A 17,806-nucleotide genomic window follows, 5' to 3' on the forward strand; every position below is an offset into this window, starting at 1 on the left:
TCTGTCAGAGCTCTCTCAGCCCCACCTGCCTCACAGGGTGTCTTTTGTGGGGAGGGGAGGGGAAAGGAGTTTGTAAGCCACTCTGAGACTCCTTCGGGTAGTGAAGGGCGGGGTATAAATCCAATCTCCTCTTCTCTCAAAGGCAGTCCTCGAAAGAGCTCTCTCAGCCCCCACCTGCCTCACAGGGTGTCTGTTGTGGGGAGGGGAGGGGAAAGGACTTTGTAAGCCGCTCTGAGACTCCTTCGGGTAGTGAAGGGCGGGGTATAAATCCAATCTCCTCCTCCTCTTCTGAGAGAATTTGTGACTGACCCAAGGTCACACCAGCGGCTGCATGTGGAGGAGTGGGGAATCGAATCCGGTTCTCCCAGATCAGAGCCCACGGCCTTAACCACTACACCAAGCTGGCTCTGCTGAGAGCTGAGCATGCTCAGTCCCCTCTAGGAGGGAGGGAATATAGAGGGCAGGGCATGTTGAGGGTGGCTGAGCCCCAGTTAAAGGGGAAAAGAGTGGACCGAGGGAAATATCGAACTCAGCTCCCCCACCCTGAGTTTATACTGTAGAAGTTGATTTGGGTCAGGGGGAAGGAGAGTCTCAGTTGCGCATCTCCTCCTCCTTGACTCTTTTAAGCCCCTAAGCTGTCATCCGACAACTGCTGCAGTTAATTCATTTCCATGTGGGGAGAGCTATAGCAGGCTGGAGACAGACAAGGAAGCGTTTCTTCCCTCTCTCCCATAAGGGTTTGGAGCCAGTCGGAAAGAGAAATCAGTGCTCGGGTTTATTTATTTATTTATTTATTTAAACATTTCTACCCCGCCCTCCCCGCAAGCGGGCTCAGGGCGGCTTACAAGGGCATTACAGCCAATACATAAAATCAATAAAATCCAATAAAACAACCAATAACATATTAATAACAATAAAGTGCTTTAACGCTCCAAGATGGCTTAAGTTGTTAGTCCAGAAAATGGTCCGAGTCCGTCAGCAGGTCTTGCTCCCACGTGGATCACCTTATCGCCGGAATATCAAGGCATCCCAGTCTAGGTGATATTCCACCGTTGGTAGTGGTGGAGTGGCGGCAGCCCCTACATATAGGCCTGGTGGAAGAGCTCCGTCTTACAGGCCCTGCGGAATTGCATAAGATCCCGCAGGGCCCTGATCTCTTCCGGGAGCTCATTCCACCAGGTAGGGGCCGCCACTGAGAAAGATCTTGTCCTTGTTGCAGCATAGTGCACCTCTTCTCTTCTCTTCTCTTCTCTCTTCTCCTTATGCTGGAATAAAAACCTGTAGGTCTTTAAATTGTCATGTGAGCTTCTTTTTTTGTTTAGGTATTGATATCCGAATCTAGATTTTTGGAATTGGTTGTCGGGTAAGCTGCTAGCACATGGTGTTGCTTGGAGGGGGTGCTATACCATGTTTGGAACCAGGGGTCGTTTCGTAGAAAAAGAGTTAGGGGAACTCATTAGCATAACTCATTAGCATATGCCACACTGACCGTCGCATGGATCACTGTAGCCAGATCATCACGGTCGAGGAAAGGGGCCAACTGCCGAGCCTGCCTCAGATGGCAAAATGCAGACCTGGCAGTGGCTGCTACCTGGGCCTCCATTGTTAAGGAGGCATCCAGGAGCACTCCCAAACTCCTAACCTCCGACACAGGCACCAAAGGCACCCCGTCGAAGGTCGGGAGAGGGAGCCCCAGCCCCAGACCATTCCGACTAAGGCCCAGGACCTCCGTCTTCGCTGGGTTTAGTTTCAGCCGGCTCAGCCTGAGCCACTCAGCCACGGCCTGTAATCCCTGGTACAGATCTTCAGGGTCGGAGACCGACTGGCCGCCCAACATCAGATAGAGCTGGGTGTCATCTGCATACTGATGACAACCCAGCCCAAACCTCCTAGCAATCTGGGCGAGAGGGCGCATATAGATGTTAAAGAGCATCGGGGAAAGCACTGCCCCCTGGGGGACCCCACATTCAAGTGGGTACCTCTGGGACTGCTGTTCCCCGATTACCACTCTCTGTCCCCGACCTTGGAGGAAAGAGGCAAGCCATTGAAGGGCAAGCCCCTGAATCCCCACGTCGGCGAGGCGGTGGGTCAGCAGCTGGTGGTCGACCGTGTCGAACGCGGCCGACAGATCTAACAGCACCAGTGCCGCCACACCACCTCGATCCAGATGCCTCCGGAGGTCGTCAGTAAGGGCAACCAGCACCGTCTCCGTCCCATGACCAGGGCGAAAGCCGGACTGAAATGGATCCAGGATAGAAGCGTCATCCAGAAAGCCTTGCAACTGTGTCGCCACCGCCCTCTCAATCAATTTGCCCAAATAGGGCAAATTTGACACCGGCCGATAGTTGGTCAATTCGGTCGGGTCTAAAGTTGGCTTTTTCAAGAGAGGGCGGACCATCGCTTCCTTAAGTGCTTCAGGGAACCGTCCCTCGATGAGGGACTTGTTGATAATCTCCCTTACAGCACCTCGAAACCCCTCGTGGCCCGCCTTAATGAGCCAGGAAGGCCATGGTACTGCCCCATTCCGCATTCCCAGCCGGTCAAACAGGCTTCGCAGGCTCTTGGGATTGTTTTAACCTGCTTGACCAGAAGGCACAAAGGCAACCATGATCCTGCCGGGGGGAAATTCAAGCTTCTTCCAGAATATTTTCAAAGAAAACGACCGCGGTACCACGCAGCGTCCTATTATGGCTTATAGTGGTTGGGGGCTTCCAGTAGTCAGGCTGATCTATCTTTCCTTCCTTCCTTCCTTCCTTCCTTCCTTCCTTCCTTCCTTTTTCTTTTGCATCTTTCCTTTTGTGTGTGTGTATTTCGGTCGAGCGCACGTCTTCTTAAACGTTTTTTTAAAAAAAAACACCCTTGGGAAGGACTGAATCCTCCCCAATACTTTTCGAAATGGCCACTGCAGGGATCTACTCCAGGCCCTGCCCACATCAACAGTGAGAGATTAAAACATTTGTGTGTGGGGGGCTTGTAACTGGTTCTGTCAGTAAAAGGGCAGGGGCAGGGGGCAGGGCCCTTTCCAGGCCTACATTGGCCTTTCAGGGTAGGATCCTTAGGGTGACAAGGGTTGCCAGTGCCAGGCTGGGGGATTCCTCGAGATTTTGTGGCAGAGTCTAAGGAGGGCTTTTTTTGTAGAAAAAGCCCAGCAGGAACTCATTTGCATAATAGGCCACACCCAATGGCAGAAACTCATTAGCATATCAGGCCACACCCCCATGCCTTCCCTTGGCTTGCCCGGGTGCCCTGCGGCTGCGGGGAGCCCGGGCACGCCCCCCCCACACCTTGAAGGGAAGGCCGTTTAAATTGCATTGGGGAGAAGGGGCAGGAAGAACAATATGAATAGGAATTCTCCTGGCCTTTTAGTTCATTTATACCCCACCCTTCTCCCCAACGTGGCTGACACTGGTCTCCTCTCCTCCATTTTATCCTCACAACAGCCCTGCGAGGTAGGTTAGGCTGAGAGTGTGACTGGCCCGAGGTCCCCCAGTGAGCTTCCATGGCATGAGTGGGGATTTGAACCCGGGTCTCCCAATTCTAGGCTGGCACTCTAACCACTACAGCCCACTGGCTCTACTGGTTGTGTACTATGAATGGGGGTGAGTATGAAGGAAGACATTGGGGTGTGTGTGGCCTTATGCAGCATGGCTGCCCCTAGGTTTTAGCAAGCTGTTCATGTGGCCCCATATATCAGCAATCAGTGTTCCCTCTAAGAGAGCCAGTTTGGTGTAGTGGTTAAGTGCGCTGAGAGAACTGTCCTTGAGAGAACAGCTCTTGTCAAAACTGTGGCTTGCCAGAGGTGATCCAGCAGCTGCAACTGGAGGAGTGGGGAATCAAACCCGGTTCTTCCAGATTAGAGTCCACGCACTTAACCACTACACCAAACTGGCTCTGTGAGCTAGCTCACACTAACTCAGCTTAGAGGGAACACGTCACAGTGATCAGTTGTCTGAAGTAGTCAGTCGGGAAATATGTCCTCTTTCTTGCTTCTTTTCCTTTTCCCTAACGCTGGACACATTTTTTCGTTGTTTCTCGTGTATTATGCATGAGCCCTGTCCAATCCGGTCGAGTTTGTCAGACCTCTTCGCTTTGTTTCAATTTATTTCTTCTTTTACGATTTTTTTATTTGCATGGGCCGTGCTTCTGGAGACAAATCAAGAGGCACGATAAAAAAAAAATGGACGCTTGAGGAAAGCACAGATGAATTGTGTGTTGCCAGCCAGACTGCATTCATTCTGTTTCACGCACCCCCGTCTCCCGAAAGAGACAGGAGATGAACAGGCCTAGGTCTGAAACCCTTCCTTTTCTGGAGAGCCCGTAAGAAGATGAAGAGTAAAGAGAAGAGATTGCATTTATACCCCGCCCTTCACTCGGAGTCTCAGAGCGGCTTACAATCTCCTTTTCCCTTCCCCTCCCCACAACAGACACCCTGTGAGGTGGGTGGGGCTGAGAGAGCTCTCTCGAGGACTGCTCCTGAGAGAACAGCTGTGCCAGAACTACGGCTTGCCCAAGGTCATCCAGCCAGGTGCAAGTGGAGGAGTGGGGAATCAAACCCGGTTCTCCCAGATTAGAATCAGCACACGTAACCACTACACCAAACTGGCTCTCACAGGAAAGTTGGAGTGAGCCTCCTGTATCCAGGGAAGTGCCTCCATTAATGGAGTGAATCTCTGGAATCATTATAACTGTCATTATGAAGGACTTACCACCATTATGCCCTGACTGGGACGGCCCAAGTTATCTCAATCTTGTCAGATCTTGGAAGCTAAGCACAGTCGGTCCCGGTTAGAGCCAGCGTGGTGTAGTGCTTAAGAGGGGCAGACTCTAAACTGGAGAACCGGGTTTGATTCCCCACTCCTCCACATGAAGCCTGCTGGGTGACCTTGGGTCAGTCACAAGTTCTCTCAGAGGTAGTTTGCCACTGCCCGCCTCCGCGTCATGACCCTGGTATTCCTTGGAGGTCTCCGATCCCAACACCAGCCGGGGCCAACCCTGCTTATCTTCTGAGATCTGACAAGATCTGGGCTAGCCTGGGCCATCCAGGTCAGGGTTTAGAAAGCTGGAGGGGTCGGGGAGCAAATTGGTGGGGTATGATGGTAAAAGGAGGGGTGGCCATTCATGAAATCCACATTTCATGAATGGCCACCCCTCCTTTTACCATCATAACGAGAGGCCAGGAATACAGACATTTGTGGGAAGGAAAATGACCTAGTCCCGCTGTACACTGCATTGGTCAGGCCACACCTAGAGTCTTGTGTGCCGTTCTGGAGGCCTCACTTGAGAGCCAGTTTGGTGTAGTGGTTAAGTGTGCGGACTCTAATATGGGAGAACCAGGTTTGATTCCCCACTCCTCCACTTGAACCTGCTGGATGACCTTGGGCAAGCCATAGTTCTGGCAAGAGCTGTTCTTGAAAAAGAGCAGTTTCTGTCAAGAGCTCTCTCAGCCCCGCCTGCCTCACAGGGTGTCTGTTGTGGGGAGGGGAAGGGAAAGGAGTTTGTAAGCCACTCTGAGACTCCCTTGGGTAGTGAAGGGCGGGGTATTAATCCAATCTCTTCTTCAAAAAAGATGTGGACAGAATGGAGCGGGTGCAGAGGAGAGCAATGAGGATGATTGGGGGCCTGGAGACCGAAAAGCCCTGGGAGGAAAGGCTGAGGGACTTGGGCATGTTCAGTCTGGAGAAGAGGAGGCTGAGGGGGGGGGGGGACGTGATGGCTCTCTTGAAGTATCTGAAGGGCTGTCCCTCTTAGAGGAGGGCAGGGAGCGGTTCCTGTTGGCAGCAGAGGAGAGGACTCACAAGAATGGGTTGAAATTAAGAGCGGGAAGGTACTGTATGAATCCTTGGAAAAACGTTTTGACAGAGTTGTGCGACAGTGGAATCAGCTGTCTGGGGAGGTGGTGCGCTCCCCCTCCCTGGCAGTCTTGAAGCAACGGCTGGACAAACCCTGGTCAGGGATGCTCTCTAGGCTGATCCTGCACTGAGCAGGGGGTTGGACTAGATGGCCTGTAGGACCCCTTCCAACTCTGGGATTCGATGATTCTAAGATGATTTAATAGGAGGAAGACCACAGTAAGCTATGATTTTTAAGACACCAACCCCTCTAAGGAAAAAACAACAACGCACCTTGTCAAAGCAGGGGGTGGAAAGATACTCTTTAAGAACAGAAGAGAAGCCAATGTTGGATCAGACCAATGGCCCATCCAGTCCAACCCTCTGAGTCACACAGTGGCCAAAACCCAGGGGCCATCAGGAGGTCCACCAGCAGAGCCAGAACTCCAGAAGCCCTCCCACTGTAGCCCCCCAAGCACCAAGAATACAGAGCATCACTGCCCCAGACAGAGTTCCCTCTATTCCTTGTGGCGAACACTTTCTGAATGGAGAAGCGCTGGGGCTCAGATATAGATGGGTTTAGCTATATGCCCTGAAAAGAAACCTTGCTCCTTCTGTAACTGGAAATCCAACCGCAACATCCGTGACAGAAACAACAAAGAGTCAATAAAGATATGTTTGCAAAATCATCTACTGTAGTCATTCTGTAGGAAATTCTCTTCTATTATCGTTCACACGCAAGGAAGACTGCGCAATATAAACAAATCCGTTTCACAAGAATTGCTTTATCTGAGCGTGTCGCCATCACAATTCTTATCAATTTCTACTTTATCAACTCTTGAAGGAAACGTTCCATCTTGACTCTCTAATAACAGAACCCGAGGTCTTCACGCTACCTTAACTGCAACTGTCTGGCCCAGTGAAAAGGGGACGGCGCTCTGCATCTTGCACAGAGCGCCCCCCATCTGGCAGCCCAGTCTCAAACACATCTCTTCCAAGGAGGCGTGAGAGACAGAAGCAGAGCCTTTGCAGCGGCGGAACCCTAGCAGCGGAGCCGCTCTCCCGGGCGAGGGTTCTCCTAGTGCCGGGACCTGCTGAGTTTGGGCACCAGGGGAAGGAGCATCTGTCTGCCCCGGCTGCCTGCAAAACATTCTGGTGGGTGTTGCCCGGTGGGCGGGGCGGTCGTTTTGTAGTTATGATTCTGCTGCACTCGCTCTAGTGCGTCGATTGGTTATTTAACCGATGCCTGGGTTTTAATTATTATGGCTCTGCTCTGTTTGCTTTCGCTGTTACGGCCCAGCTGTTTCCCAGATCGTTTCTCAATTCCGAGCCTCCTCGCTGCTTCTCGGCTGCCTTATCTGAAGACGTTGTCAAAGGCTGCTGTCGGGGACTCTCGTGGTTGGTGTCTGGGTGGCTGTTTCAAATAGCACAGGAACTGGGGTGGTGCCCTGACTTGGCAGGGCCAGCCTAGCCCGATCTCGTCAGATCTCGGAAGCTAAGCAGGTTTCTGGAGGTTTTCGAGCAGAGGCTGGATGGCCACCTGATAGCCATGCTGATTCTGTGAACTCGGGCAGATCGTGAGAGGGGAGGGCAGGAAGGGTTGCCTCAGTGCTTAGTTCTCATGGCCCTTTCTTACACGCCCAGGGAAATGCTGATTTCCACTTTGGGGTCAAGAAGCACTTTTTCTCCAGGGCCAGTTTGGCTGGAGATCCTGGAGGGTTTTTGTCATCTTCTGGGCATGGAGCAGGGGTCACTGGGTGGGTGTGGAGGGGGGGGGATTTCTGAATTTCCTGCATTGGGCAGGGGGTCGGACTAGATGATCCTGGAGGTCCCTTCCAACTCTGTGATTCTATGATTCAGGGTTGGCCCTGGTGGGCACTTGGATGGCAGAGCGCCAAGGAAGTCCAGGGTCACTATGCAGAGGCAGGCAATGGCCAACCACCTCTGAACGCCTCTTGTCCAGAAAACCCTACAGGGTTGCCATATGTCTGCTGCGACTCGATGGTGAAACCCCCCGGCACAAATGCCTGGGGTGGTTCCCGTGCACCTATTCACTTAACAGTGGTACCTTCCTCCACTGCAAGAGCCCCTTGCCTCAGTGCAAAGCTCCTCGCATGGGAAGAAAATGCAGCCGCAAGTGGTACAGATCAGTGAGTATTTCTGTGTCTGGTCCATCTGACCAGAGAGCCTTTGTACTAGGGTAGAGTCTTGATATCTTTCCAACAAACGAACACTAAATCTGATCAGATGAAAGAAAGTGGGTGTGGCTAAAGATGGGAGGTTCCCATATGGGCGTGGCTAAAGACGGGAGGGGAGGAGCCAAATGGGCGTGGCTAAAGACGGGAGGGGAGGAGCCACATGGGCGTGGCTAAAGACGGGAGGGGAGGTCCCACATGGGTGTGGCTAAAGACAGGAGGGGAGGTCCCACATGGGTGTGGCTAAAGATGGGAGGGGAGGTCCCACATGGGAGTGGCTAAAGATGGGAGGGGAGGAGCCACGTGGGTGTGGCTAAAGACGGGAGGGGAAGTCCCACATGGGTGTGGCTAAAGAAAGGAGGGGAAGTCCCACATGGGAGTGGCTAAAGACGGGAGGGGAGGTCCCACATGGGTGTGGCTAAAGACGGGAGGGGAGGTCCCACATGGGTGTGGCTAAAGATGGGAGGGGAGGTCCCACATGGGTGTGGCTAAAGACGGGAGGGGAAGTCCCACATGGGTGTGGCTAAAGACGGGAGGGGAGGAGCCACATGGACACGGCTAAAGGAAGGGGAAGGGTGAGGCTACCCGAGGAAGGGCGAAGGATTTCGCTTAAACCCGTCTGCCATTTTAAAGACTTTATACCCAATTTGCTTTAGGACCGTAATCTGAGTGGCCCTACATCGAGGGCAGGGGAAGAAGAGAAATCAGAACGGGATGCAGGAAGGAGGAAGGGGGAAAAGAGGAGGAAAGAGAGAAAGGGAAGGGTGCCGGGGGAAGTTAGTAAAACCGAGTAGATGGAATCATTAAAAAAAAATCAGTTTGACTGTTAATTGATTCCAGCCTCCTTAATAGGATTTCCCGCTGTCGCTGCTTCTGTTCGCTGCAATTATGTTGTTTTTTAACCGTTGTTTTCGACGTAGAGAGCTCATTTGGAAGCCGCTCGGATGATCTGAGTTTGGAGGAAGGGAGAGGTCAAAATCTTTCAACGGGCAAGGAGGAGGAGGAGCATGGGTAGCCCCAAATGGTCCTTCTACGCCTCTGTTGAATTTACAGTACGAGTGCTAGGACTCCATCCCCTCCTCCTTGCGATGGATTTTTATAAGGATGGACTGGGGGGCTGGGGTGGGGGAGATTAGGCAGCAGTGGGGGGACGGGGAAAAGCTTGCAGAGATCACTGGTATAATAATCCCAGATTTGTGGGTTGTGGCAGAGAAGGGGAGGACAGACGGCGGGGTGGGGGGAAACGTTTCCAGAAGCTCAGTTACACCACAAGGCCAACAGCCACCTCCTCCGCAAGTAGGAAGCTAGCACAGGAGGCAAGAGGTCGTTCAGAAAACGTCGCTCCCTGAAGTGTTAGCTTTCTCCTGGCAAGGTGGTTCCAGCACCCCATTAGATGAGCTGACAGAGGACTGGGAACCTCTGTCTCTCCGAGGCCATCGATGAGGTTGCTCCCCGACGTCTTCCGCAATCTCGCCATAGATCACCCCCCCCCCCCGGTATACTGCAGAACTTGGGGGGGATGAAATGAGAACTCAGACGACTTGAGCAAGGTTGGCGGCAGGGTCGCGACGAAGCTACAAGAGCATCTTATTGGACGTTTGTGAAATTCTATGCGGTGGCGGTGAAGGTGGTGAAGAAGGGATTTTTCTCTGCCTCCACTGCATCCGCTAGCTCATGCCCAGCACAGTTGTTCAGGGTGATTCGGTTTTGACATCCCTCACAAAGGGGAGCCAAAACAGTAGAAATTCGGCTATTCGCTGCGAGGCATTCGTGGGATTTTTTGCAGATGGAGTCCTGTCATTCTGGCGCAGCCTACCTGTCAATATCGACACCTTATGTGAACTGGGGCCCCCTCGGCTGCCTTTGGATCCCGCTCCGGACACCTTCGACCTGCTCTCCTCCGCTGATGTCGTTGGGGTCCTGGGTGGTGTCAGACCAACCAACGTGCCTCCTCGACCCGTGGCGATGGTAGCATACGGGGCCCGTTGCTGGATATTGTCAATCTGTTCCTGGAAACGGGCCTATCCAGAGGGTCTTAAGGAGGCCGTGGTTGTCCCACTCCTAAAACCCCCCAACTCTGGATCCTTCAGATCCTGCCAACTGCCGCCCAGTTTTGAATTTATCGTTCCTGGGTAAGGTAATCGAGAGAGCGGTAGCTGAACAACTACCAGTTGGTGTAGTGGTTAAGTGTGTGAGCCAGTTTGGTGTAGTGGTTAAGTGTGCGGACTCTAATCTGGGAGAACCGGGTTTGATTCCCCACTCCTCCACTTGCACCTGCTGATGTGACCTTGAGTCAGTCACAAGCTCTGGCACAGCTGTCCTTGAAAAAGAGCAGTTTCTGTCAAGAGCTCTCTCAGCCCCACCCACCTCACAGGGTGTCTGTTGTGGGGAGGGGGAGGGAAAGGAGATGGTAAGCCGCTCTGAGACACCTTTGGGTAGTGAAGGGCGGGGTATAAATCCAATCTCCTCTTCTTTTACCTCACAGGGTGTCTGTTGTGGGGAGGGGAAGGGAAAGGTGTTTGTAAGCCGCTCTGAGACACCTTTGGGTAGTGAAGGGCGGGATATAAATCCAATCTCTTCTTCTTCTTCTTCTTCTTCTTTTACCTCACAGGGTGTCTGTTGTGGGGAGGGGAAGGGAAAGGAGTTTGTAAGCCGCTATGAGACACCTTTGGGTAGTGAAGGGTGGGGTATAAATCCAATCTCTTCTTCTTCTTCTTCCAGGGCTTCCTGGGTGACACACTGGCATTGGACCCATTCCAGTATGGCTTCCGCCCTGGCCACAGGACAGAGACAGCGTTGATCGCCCTGACGGATGATCTCCGCAGACAGCTAGATCAAAGCAGGTCAGCGCTGCTATTGTTGTTAGATCATACAGCAGTGTTCAACATGGTCAACTACGATTTTTTTGACCCACTGCCTTGCCGACGTAGGAGTTCGGGGGCCGGCCCTTTAACGGCTTACCTCATTCCTTCATGGTCAGGGGAGAGAATGTGTCCTCCAGAGAGCCCTTAACATGTGAGGTCCCTCAGGGGGCGCTTCTCTCCCTGATGTTGTTCAACATCTACGTGCCTCCCCTCGCCCAGCTGGTGCGGCGTTCCGGGCTTGGGTGATGACACCCACCTGCTCCTGCTCTTGGACGGCCACCTGGCTGCTACCCTACAGAACTCGGCCGCAGGTCTGGAGGCTATGGTTGGCTGGTGGAAACAGAGCAGGTTGAGACTGGGGTTCCGTTGCTGGGGGGGGGGCCTTCGGGACTGGGGCATCGACTTCCTGCTCTTGATGGGGCGCCACTAATACAGTTCATCAAGCGTTTGGGAATGACCTTCGATGCTTCCTTGAATACGGAGGCCCAAGTCACGGGTACTGCCAGGCCGGTGTTCTTCCATCTGTGCCGGGCTCAGCAAGTGGCCTCTTTCCTGTCACGCCCTGACCAAGCCACGGTAATCCACGGTTACATCCGGGCTAGACTACTGTAACTCGCTCTACGCTGGCCTGCCCTTGAGACTGACCCAGAAGCTCCAGCTGATTCAGAAGGCGGCGGCATGAGTCCTGATGGGAACGTCATTGGACAGCACACACGCAACTGGTGCCGCGGCAGCTACTCTGGCTTCCAGTGGATTACCAAGTCAAGTTCGGGGTTCTGGTACTGACCTTCAAGGCCTTGATCAGTCAGGGACCGACGTATCTATGGGACTGTCTCCTCCGATATGTCCCCGGGAGAGCGTTGCGCTCTTTGGACAGCAATCTGCTGGTGGTCCCCGGCCCCAAGGACATCCGGCAGTCCTCGACCAGGGCCAGGGCCTTTTTGGTCACGGCCCGGACCTGGCGGAACTCTCTGAGGAACACCATCAGGGCCCTGCCGGATCTGATGCAATTCCGCAGGCCTGTAAGGCGGAGATGTTCCACCAGGCTTTTGGTTGAGGGCGGCAACGGGTACTATCTTGGCTGGCACCCTCTTCTGCTCCCTGTTTTCACCCTGCCCTTCTCCCCCCCCCCCCCCCCAACGGGGCAAAGCTTCCTTTTTAAATTGGAATTCGCCATCTGAGTCTTGTAGATTTGTGGTGCTGATGTTATTCAGATGTTTCATTCTATGTTTGATGGTTTTATCGTTGCTGTACATCGCCCAGAGCCCTGCAGTAGCAGGGATTGGGCAATCCATAACTCCAATTAGTAGAAGTAGTAGTAGTAGTAGTAGTAGTAACAACAACGCCTCATCCTCCTCATACTGGAATAATTCGCTAATGTTATCACCCCTGCAGCAGGAAGTGGTACGTTCTATTCCACCACATCAGAACGTTACCACAGCTTTCTTACACAGTAATGAAATAAGTGGAATTCGCCATCTGAGTCTTGTAGATTTGTGGTACTAATGTTATTCAGATGTTTCATTCTATGTTTGATGGTTGTATCGTCACTGTACATCACCCAGAGCCCTGCAGTAGCAGGGATTGGGCGATCCATAACTCCAATTAGTAGTAGTAGTAGTAGTAACAACAACAACAACGCCTCCTCCTACTACAACTGGAATAATTCGCCAATGTTATCACCCCTGCAGCAGGAAGTGGTACGCTCTGTTCCACCACATCAGGACTTTACCACAGCTTTCTTACACAGTAATGGGGGTGGGGGGAGAGAAGTGATTACCTTGGAAAGATCAACCAGGGTGTTGGCTTGATCACTCAACTTTCTCTGCTCCATCTTCACGCTCCTTAACCTGGAAGGGGACAAAAAAGACCCACGGGTGGCTTTCAGAGAGCTGGTGAAAATGGGGCCACCCCCCCCCCCAGCACTCCTCCTTCTATTCCTCTTGGAACAGCCAAATGGTTTGCTTCAGTGAGGGCCGGGACCCTGACAAGCACAGTGCCGGCATGGACCTCCAGTACCAGCAAGCAGAAAAAAACATCCCTGAACCCTGCCGACCCCCCCCCCCAACGTTTGCCAGGGTTTTTCATGGCCACCCTATAGCATTAAGCGTCCTGCATTGGACCACGTGAAGCTGCCTTTTTCACAGTCAGACCCTTGGCCCATCAAGAACATAAGAGCATAAAAGAAGCCATGCTGGATCAGGCCAATGGCTGAGGAGAACCTCCACATTCAGAGGCACTAACTAAGCCTCAGAATCCCAGAGCCAGGAGGCAAATTCAGGGGAAGGCCTCAGCCTCTCTGCCCTGCTGCTGGCCCTCCAGAGGAACTGGTTGAGGCCACTGTGTGAGACAGGATGCTGGACTAGATGGACCCTCACTGGTCTGATCCAGCAGGGCTCTTCTGATGTTCTTATGAGGGGAATGCCTTGGCCTCTCTGCCCTGTTGTTGGCCCTCCAGAGGAACTGGTTGAGGCCACTGTGTGAGACAGGATGCTGGACTAGATGGACCCTCACTGGTCTGACCCAGCAGGGCTCTTCTGATGTTCTTATGAGGGGAAGGCCTCGGCCTCTCTGCCCTGTTGTTGGCCCTTCCAGAGGAACTGGTTGAGGCCACTGTGTGAGACAGGATGCTGGACTAGATGGACCCTCACTGGTCTGACCCAGCAGGGCTCTTCTGACGTTCTTATGAGGGGAAGGCCTCGGCCTCTCTCCCTGTTTGTTGCCCCTCCAGAGGAACTGGTTGAGGCCACTGTGTGAGACAGGATGCTGGACTAGATGGACCCTCACTGGTCTGATCCAGCAGGGCTCTTCTGATGTTCTTATGAGGGGAAGGCCTTGGCCTCTCTGCCCTGTTGTTGGCCCTCCAGAGGAACTGGTTGAGGCCACTGTGTGAGACAGGATGCTGGACTAGATGGACCCTCACTGGTCTGACCCAGCAGGGCTCTTCAGATGTTCTCATGAGGGTAAGGCCTCGGCCTCTCTGCCCTGTTGATGGCCCTCCTGAGGAACTGGTTGAGTCCACTGTGTGAGGCAGGATGCTGGACTAGATGGACCCTCACTGGTCTGACCCAGCAGGGCTCTTCTGATAGGAATCAAACTCTGGACCTAGCAGGCCAAACTGCCAGTGAGACACCTCAACCAGCCACCCTCTGGCAAGTGCCGCTTGACCCCGACTTCTCACTACCGCCTCTATGCCCCGCTATTACTTTCTTATAGACTCTTTGTATGGTTTGCTCACCACCAACACCCTTCGCAAGGAGAAGGAGAAATAATGAACACAAACATCTCCTCCACAAAAGAGAAGCATCTGGGCACGCGGCCCTGGAAAGTTGGCAGAAACACCACGGAGAGGGAAAGCAATAAAAGTTTCCTGCAGCATCCTGAAAGAAAACAGCTTTGGGTCTTTTTAAGGGGATCTCTGGCAGAAGGGTCCTTCCCAGCCCCTCATGGGACAATGCCAAGGGTTGAAAGACTGCCCTGATCTCTAGCTGAAAGGCCACCTGTGCCCCAACTGGTAGCTTGGGTGGAAGATGCCAGTTTGGTGTAGTGGTTAGGAGCGTGGACTCTAATCTGGGAGAACCGGGTTTGATTCTCCACTCCTCCACATGCAGCTGCTGGTGTGACTTGGGGTCAGTCGCAAGTTCTCTCAGAGCTGTTCTCTCAAGAGCAGTCCTCGAAAGAGCTCCCTCAGCCCCACTGACCTCACGGGGTGTCTGTGTTGGGGAGGGGAAGGGAAAGATTGTAAGCTGCTCTGAGACTCCGAGTGAAGGGCGGGGTATAAATCCAATCTCCTCCTCCTCCTCCTCTTCCTCTTTCTATTAAGCTGCCTCCCAGCTGAGTCAGAACGCAGATCCACCTAGCCCATATTGCCAGCCGAGTGCCAGGCCAAGATCTTTCCCGGCTCTGTTACCTGCAGTCCGTCAATCAGAGACGTCAACACAAAAGAAAATGGATCCCCCACTTACTGGTGAATGGCTTGGAGGAACTTCCTCTGATGCTTCCGGACTTTGGCGTGGTCGATCTTCTTCAGCAATTTGGTGTGTTTGTAGATGAGCCAGGTTTCCCGCAGGACGTTGGCAGCAGCGTTTTTGATCTGCAGGCAGAAAGCAAAGAGCCCGCCCCGGGTGGGGTTAGCCACCATCCACTTGCATGGAGGAGGGTCAGTCTCCCCCTCTACGCCCCACAAGTCCCTCTGTGGACATTCTATCACTAACAACCTTCCAGAGACCTCACTGTCTAGGGATCTCTGTCTACAGATCTGTGTTCATCACTTCCGCAAGAAGGGGACATAAGTCTGACATTAGGAACCACGACGTTCAAAAACCAGTGGGGGGACATGTTGACCTTCCAGAACATTCAGTTGCTGTCCTAAAAGTAGCAGTTCTATTACAAAGGAATTTCAGAGGGAGAGTAGAGCAACTGCGGAATTGCAACTGATAATGAAGCTCAAGACAATGCATCCTCCTGGACTGAATTGAGACCTAGGTTTCCTGTCTCATTACCAATGCTGATTTCTCCACGTCTATTACCCCTCAGCATATCTCACCTAAATCCAATCACACCTGCTGTTGTCATTCTCCCGCTCTTGTCATTTGCCTGCTAATGCGATTCAGCATCTGAAATCTCTCCACTTTCCAATAAACAGGACAGGTCGACTCCCATTCTAGCTGTATCTGAAGAAGTGAGCAGTGACTCACGAAAGCTTGGTGAAGTGGTTAAGTGCGTGGACTCTAATCTGGGAGAACCGGGTTTGATTCCCCACTCCTCCACTTGAGGCTGTTGGATGACCTTGGCAAGCCATAGTTCTGACAAGAGCTGTTCTCTCAAGGACAGCTCTGGAACGAGCTCCCTCAGTCCCACCTACATCACAGGGTGTCTGCTGTGGGGAGGGGAAGGGAAAGGAGTTTGTAAGCCGCTCTGACATTCTGAGTGAAGGGTGGAGTATAAATCCAATCTCCTCCTCCTCCTCCTCTTCTTCTTCTACCATGCCACATTTATTTATTTATGTGGTTTATACACCACCCTCCCCGGATGGGCTCAGGGCGGTGTACAGCAATTAAAGTAATGCAATTAAAACAGTGTTAAAATAACAATTTGCACAGAACTGTGTCCTAAAATACCATGTAAAAATGGAGAGATCCGATGTTAAATCAAACCCGGTGTCTCATCAGATGGTGGATGATTGGCTAGAAGCTGGGGTGGGGGGACGTCTGCTGCCTCAACCAAATGCCTGGTGGAAGAGCTCCGTCTTGCAGGCCCTGCAGAACTGCAATAAGTCCCACAGGGCCGTGATCTCATAGGGGAGCTCATTCCACCCGGTGGAAGAGCTCCGTCTTGCAGGCCCTGCAGAACTGCAATAAGTACCACAGGGCCGTGATCTCGTAGGGGGAGCTCATTCCACCCGGTGGAAGAGCTCCGTCTTGCAGGCCCTGCAGAACTGCAATAAGTACCACAGGGCCGTGATCTCGTAGGGGGAGCTCATTCCACCCGGTTGAGGCTAATCAGACGTCCCTGGGGCCGGGGACCACCAGGAGAGATTGATTTGTGGACCTCGGTGCCCTCCGGGGTTTATACGGGGAGAGGCTGTCTCGTAGGTATGCTGGCCCCTGGCCGTATAGTTAGCCTTTAAGGTGCTCCTGGACTCTTGCTCTTTTCTGCTGCTACAGACTAACACTGCTACCCATCTTGATCTATCCGCAAGAAGGGAATCCCCCCCTTGTCATGTCCAACAATCCTTTAAGGTCTTAAGGCTGCAAGAGAATATAACCAATACCTACCTGGGTGCATTCAGTTTCCTTCACCAGTGTATCAGCTGCCTATCAACAATTGCAAACAGGGCGTAAAAGGCGAGAGAGACCTCCTCCCTGTCCTCCAGCCACTGGAAACCAACAACCAGCACAGTCGGGCATCTCTCGATCCCCATGTTCCAGCAGGGAGCCCACCCTTGACCGAGGCCAGGAGAAAGTAAAGGAGGAAGTTGCCTCTAAGCTGCTACCACCTTCTGCTTCCCCTCTGTGGACCCGTCTCAGTTGTGGGGACAGCAAGCAAGGAAGAGAAACCGCAGCTGCTGCAGCTGGCCGGCTCTTCCTCTCCAGCTGTGACCGCTCGGCCTCCGGCACAGGATGGTGGCAGTGTTGTGGTGCGGGAATTGCTGCAGCTGTGGAGAGCCCAGAGAGAAGACAGGCGATGCAAAGAAAGCCAGCTTCACTCCTTGCACAGGGAGGAGGAGGAGGAGGAAGAAAAAGAAGAGGAGGAAGAGATTGGATTTATACCCCGCCCTTCACTACCCGAAGGAGTCTCAGAGCAGCTTACAAACTCCTTTCCCTTCCCCTCCCCACAACAGACACCCTGTGAGGTAAAAGAAGAAGAAGAGAAGAGATTGGATTTATACCCCGCCCTTCACTACCCGAAGGAGTCTCAGAGCGGCTTACAAACTCCTTTCCCTCCCCCTCCCCACAACAGGAGGCAGGTGGGGCCGAGAGAGCTCTGAGAGAACCGCCCTTGAGAGAACAGCTCTGAGAGAACTTGTGACTGATCCAAGGTCACACCAGTGGCCGCATGTGGAGGAGTGGAGAATCAAACCCGGTTCTCTCACATGAGAGTCCGCGCTCCTAACCTCTACCCCAAACTGACAGAACCCCCAAAGCCTTACTAGGTCTCCAGAGGGCCACCTCCCATTTTCCCTTCTTCCTGTCAGATAGGCAACGGTGTAACTGGCCACCAGCTCCACTTATCATTATTTTACCTCCTTAAATCTACACAGGAGACAAAGAACTGGCCTCAGGCTAGGGGACGACCATTCCTTGACATTTGTGTTACGGTGCTGGTGGGGGAGAGTGCTGACTCATGGTGACCCTGCAGGGTTTCCAAGGCAAGAGAGGTTCAGAGGTGGTTTGCCACTGCCTGCCTCTGCATAGCA

General features: G+C 53.0%; 1 protein-coding gene across 1 annotated transcript in view; it reads right to left on the reverse strand.

The window, feature by feature from the left end:
* Positions 1-17,806, reverse strand: part of KCNN3 (potassium channel, calcium activated intermediate/small conductance subfamily N alpha, member 3) — a 206,874-nt gene that overhangs the window by 7,070 nt on the left and 181,998 nt on the right. Inside the window, exons 6-7 of the mRNA XM_015419135.1 lie at positions 14,853-14,980; positions 12,668-12,737 (exon numbers count right to left, since the gene is read on the reverse strand). Coding sequence (XP_015274621.1) covers positions 12,668-12,737; positions 14,853-14,980 — 198 coding nt within the window. The remainder of the gene's footprint in view (positions 1-12,667; positions 12,738-14,852; positions 14,981-17,806) is intronic.

Source organism: Gekko japonicus, unplaced genomic scaffold (assembly GCF_001447785.1).
Source record: "Gekko japonicus isolate JY-2015 unplaced genomic scaffold, Gekko_japonicus_V1.1 scaffold25, whole genome shotgun sequence".
NCBI classification, from domain to species: Eukaryota; Metazoa; Chordata; class Lepidosauria; order Squamata; family Gekkonidae; genus Gekko; species Gekko japonicus.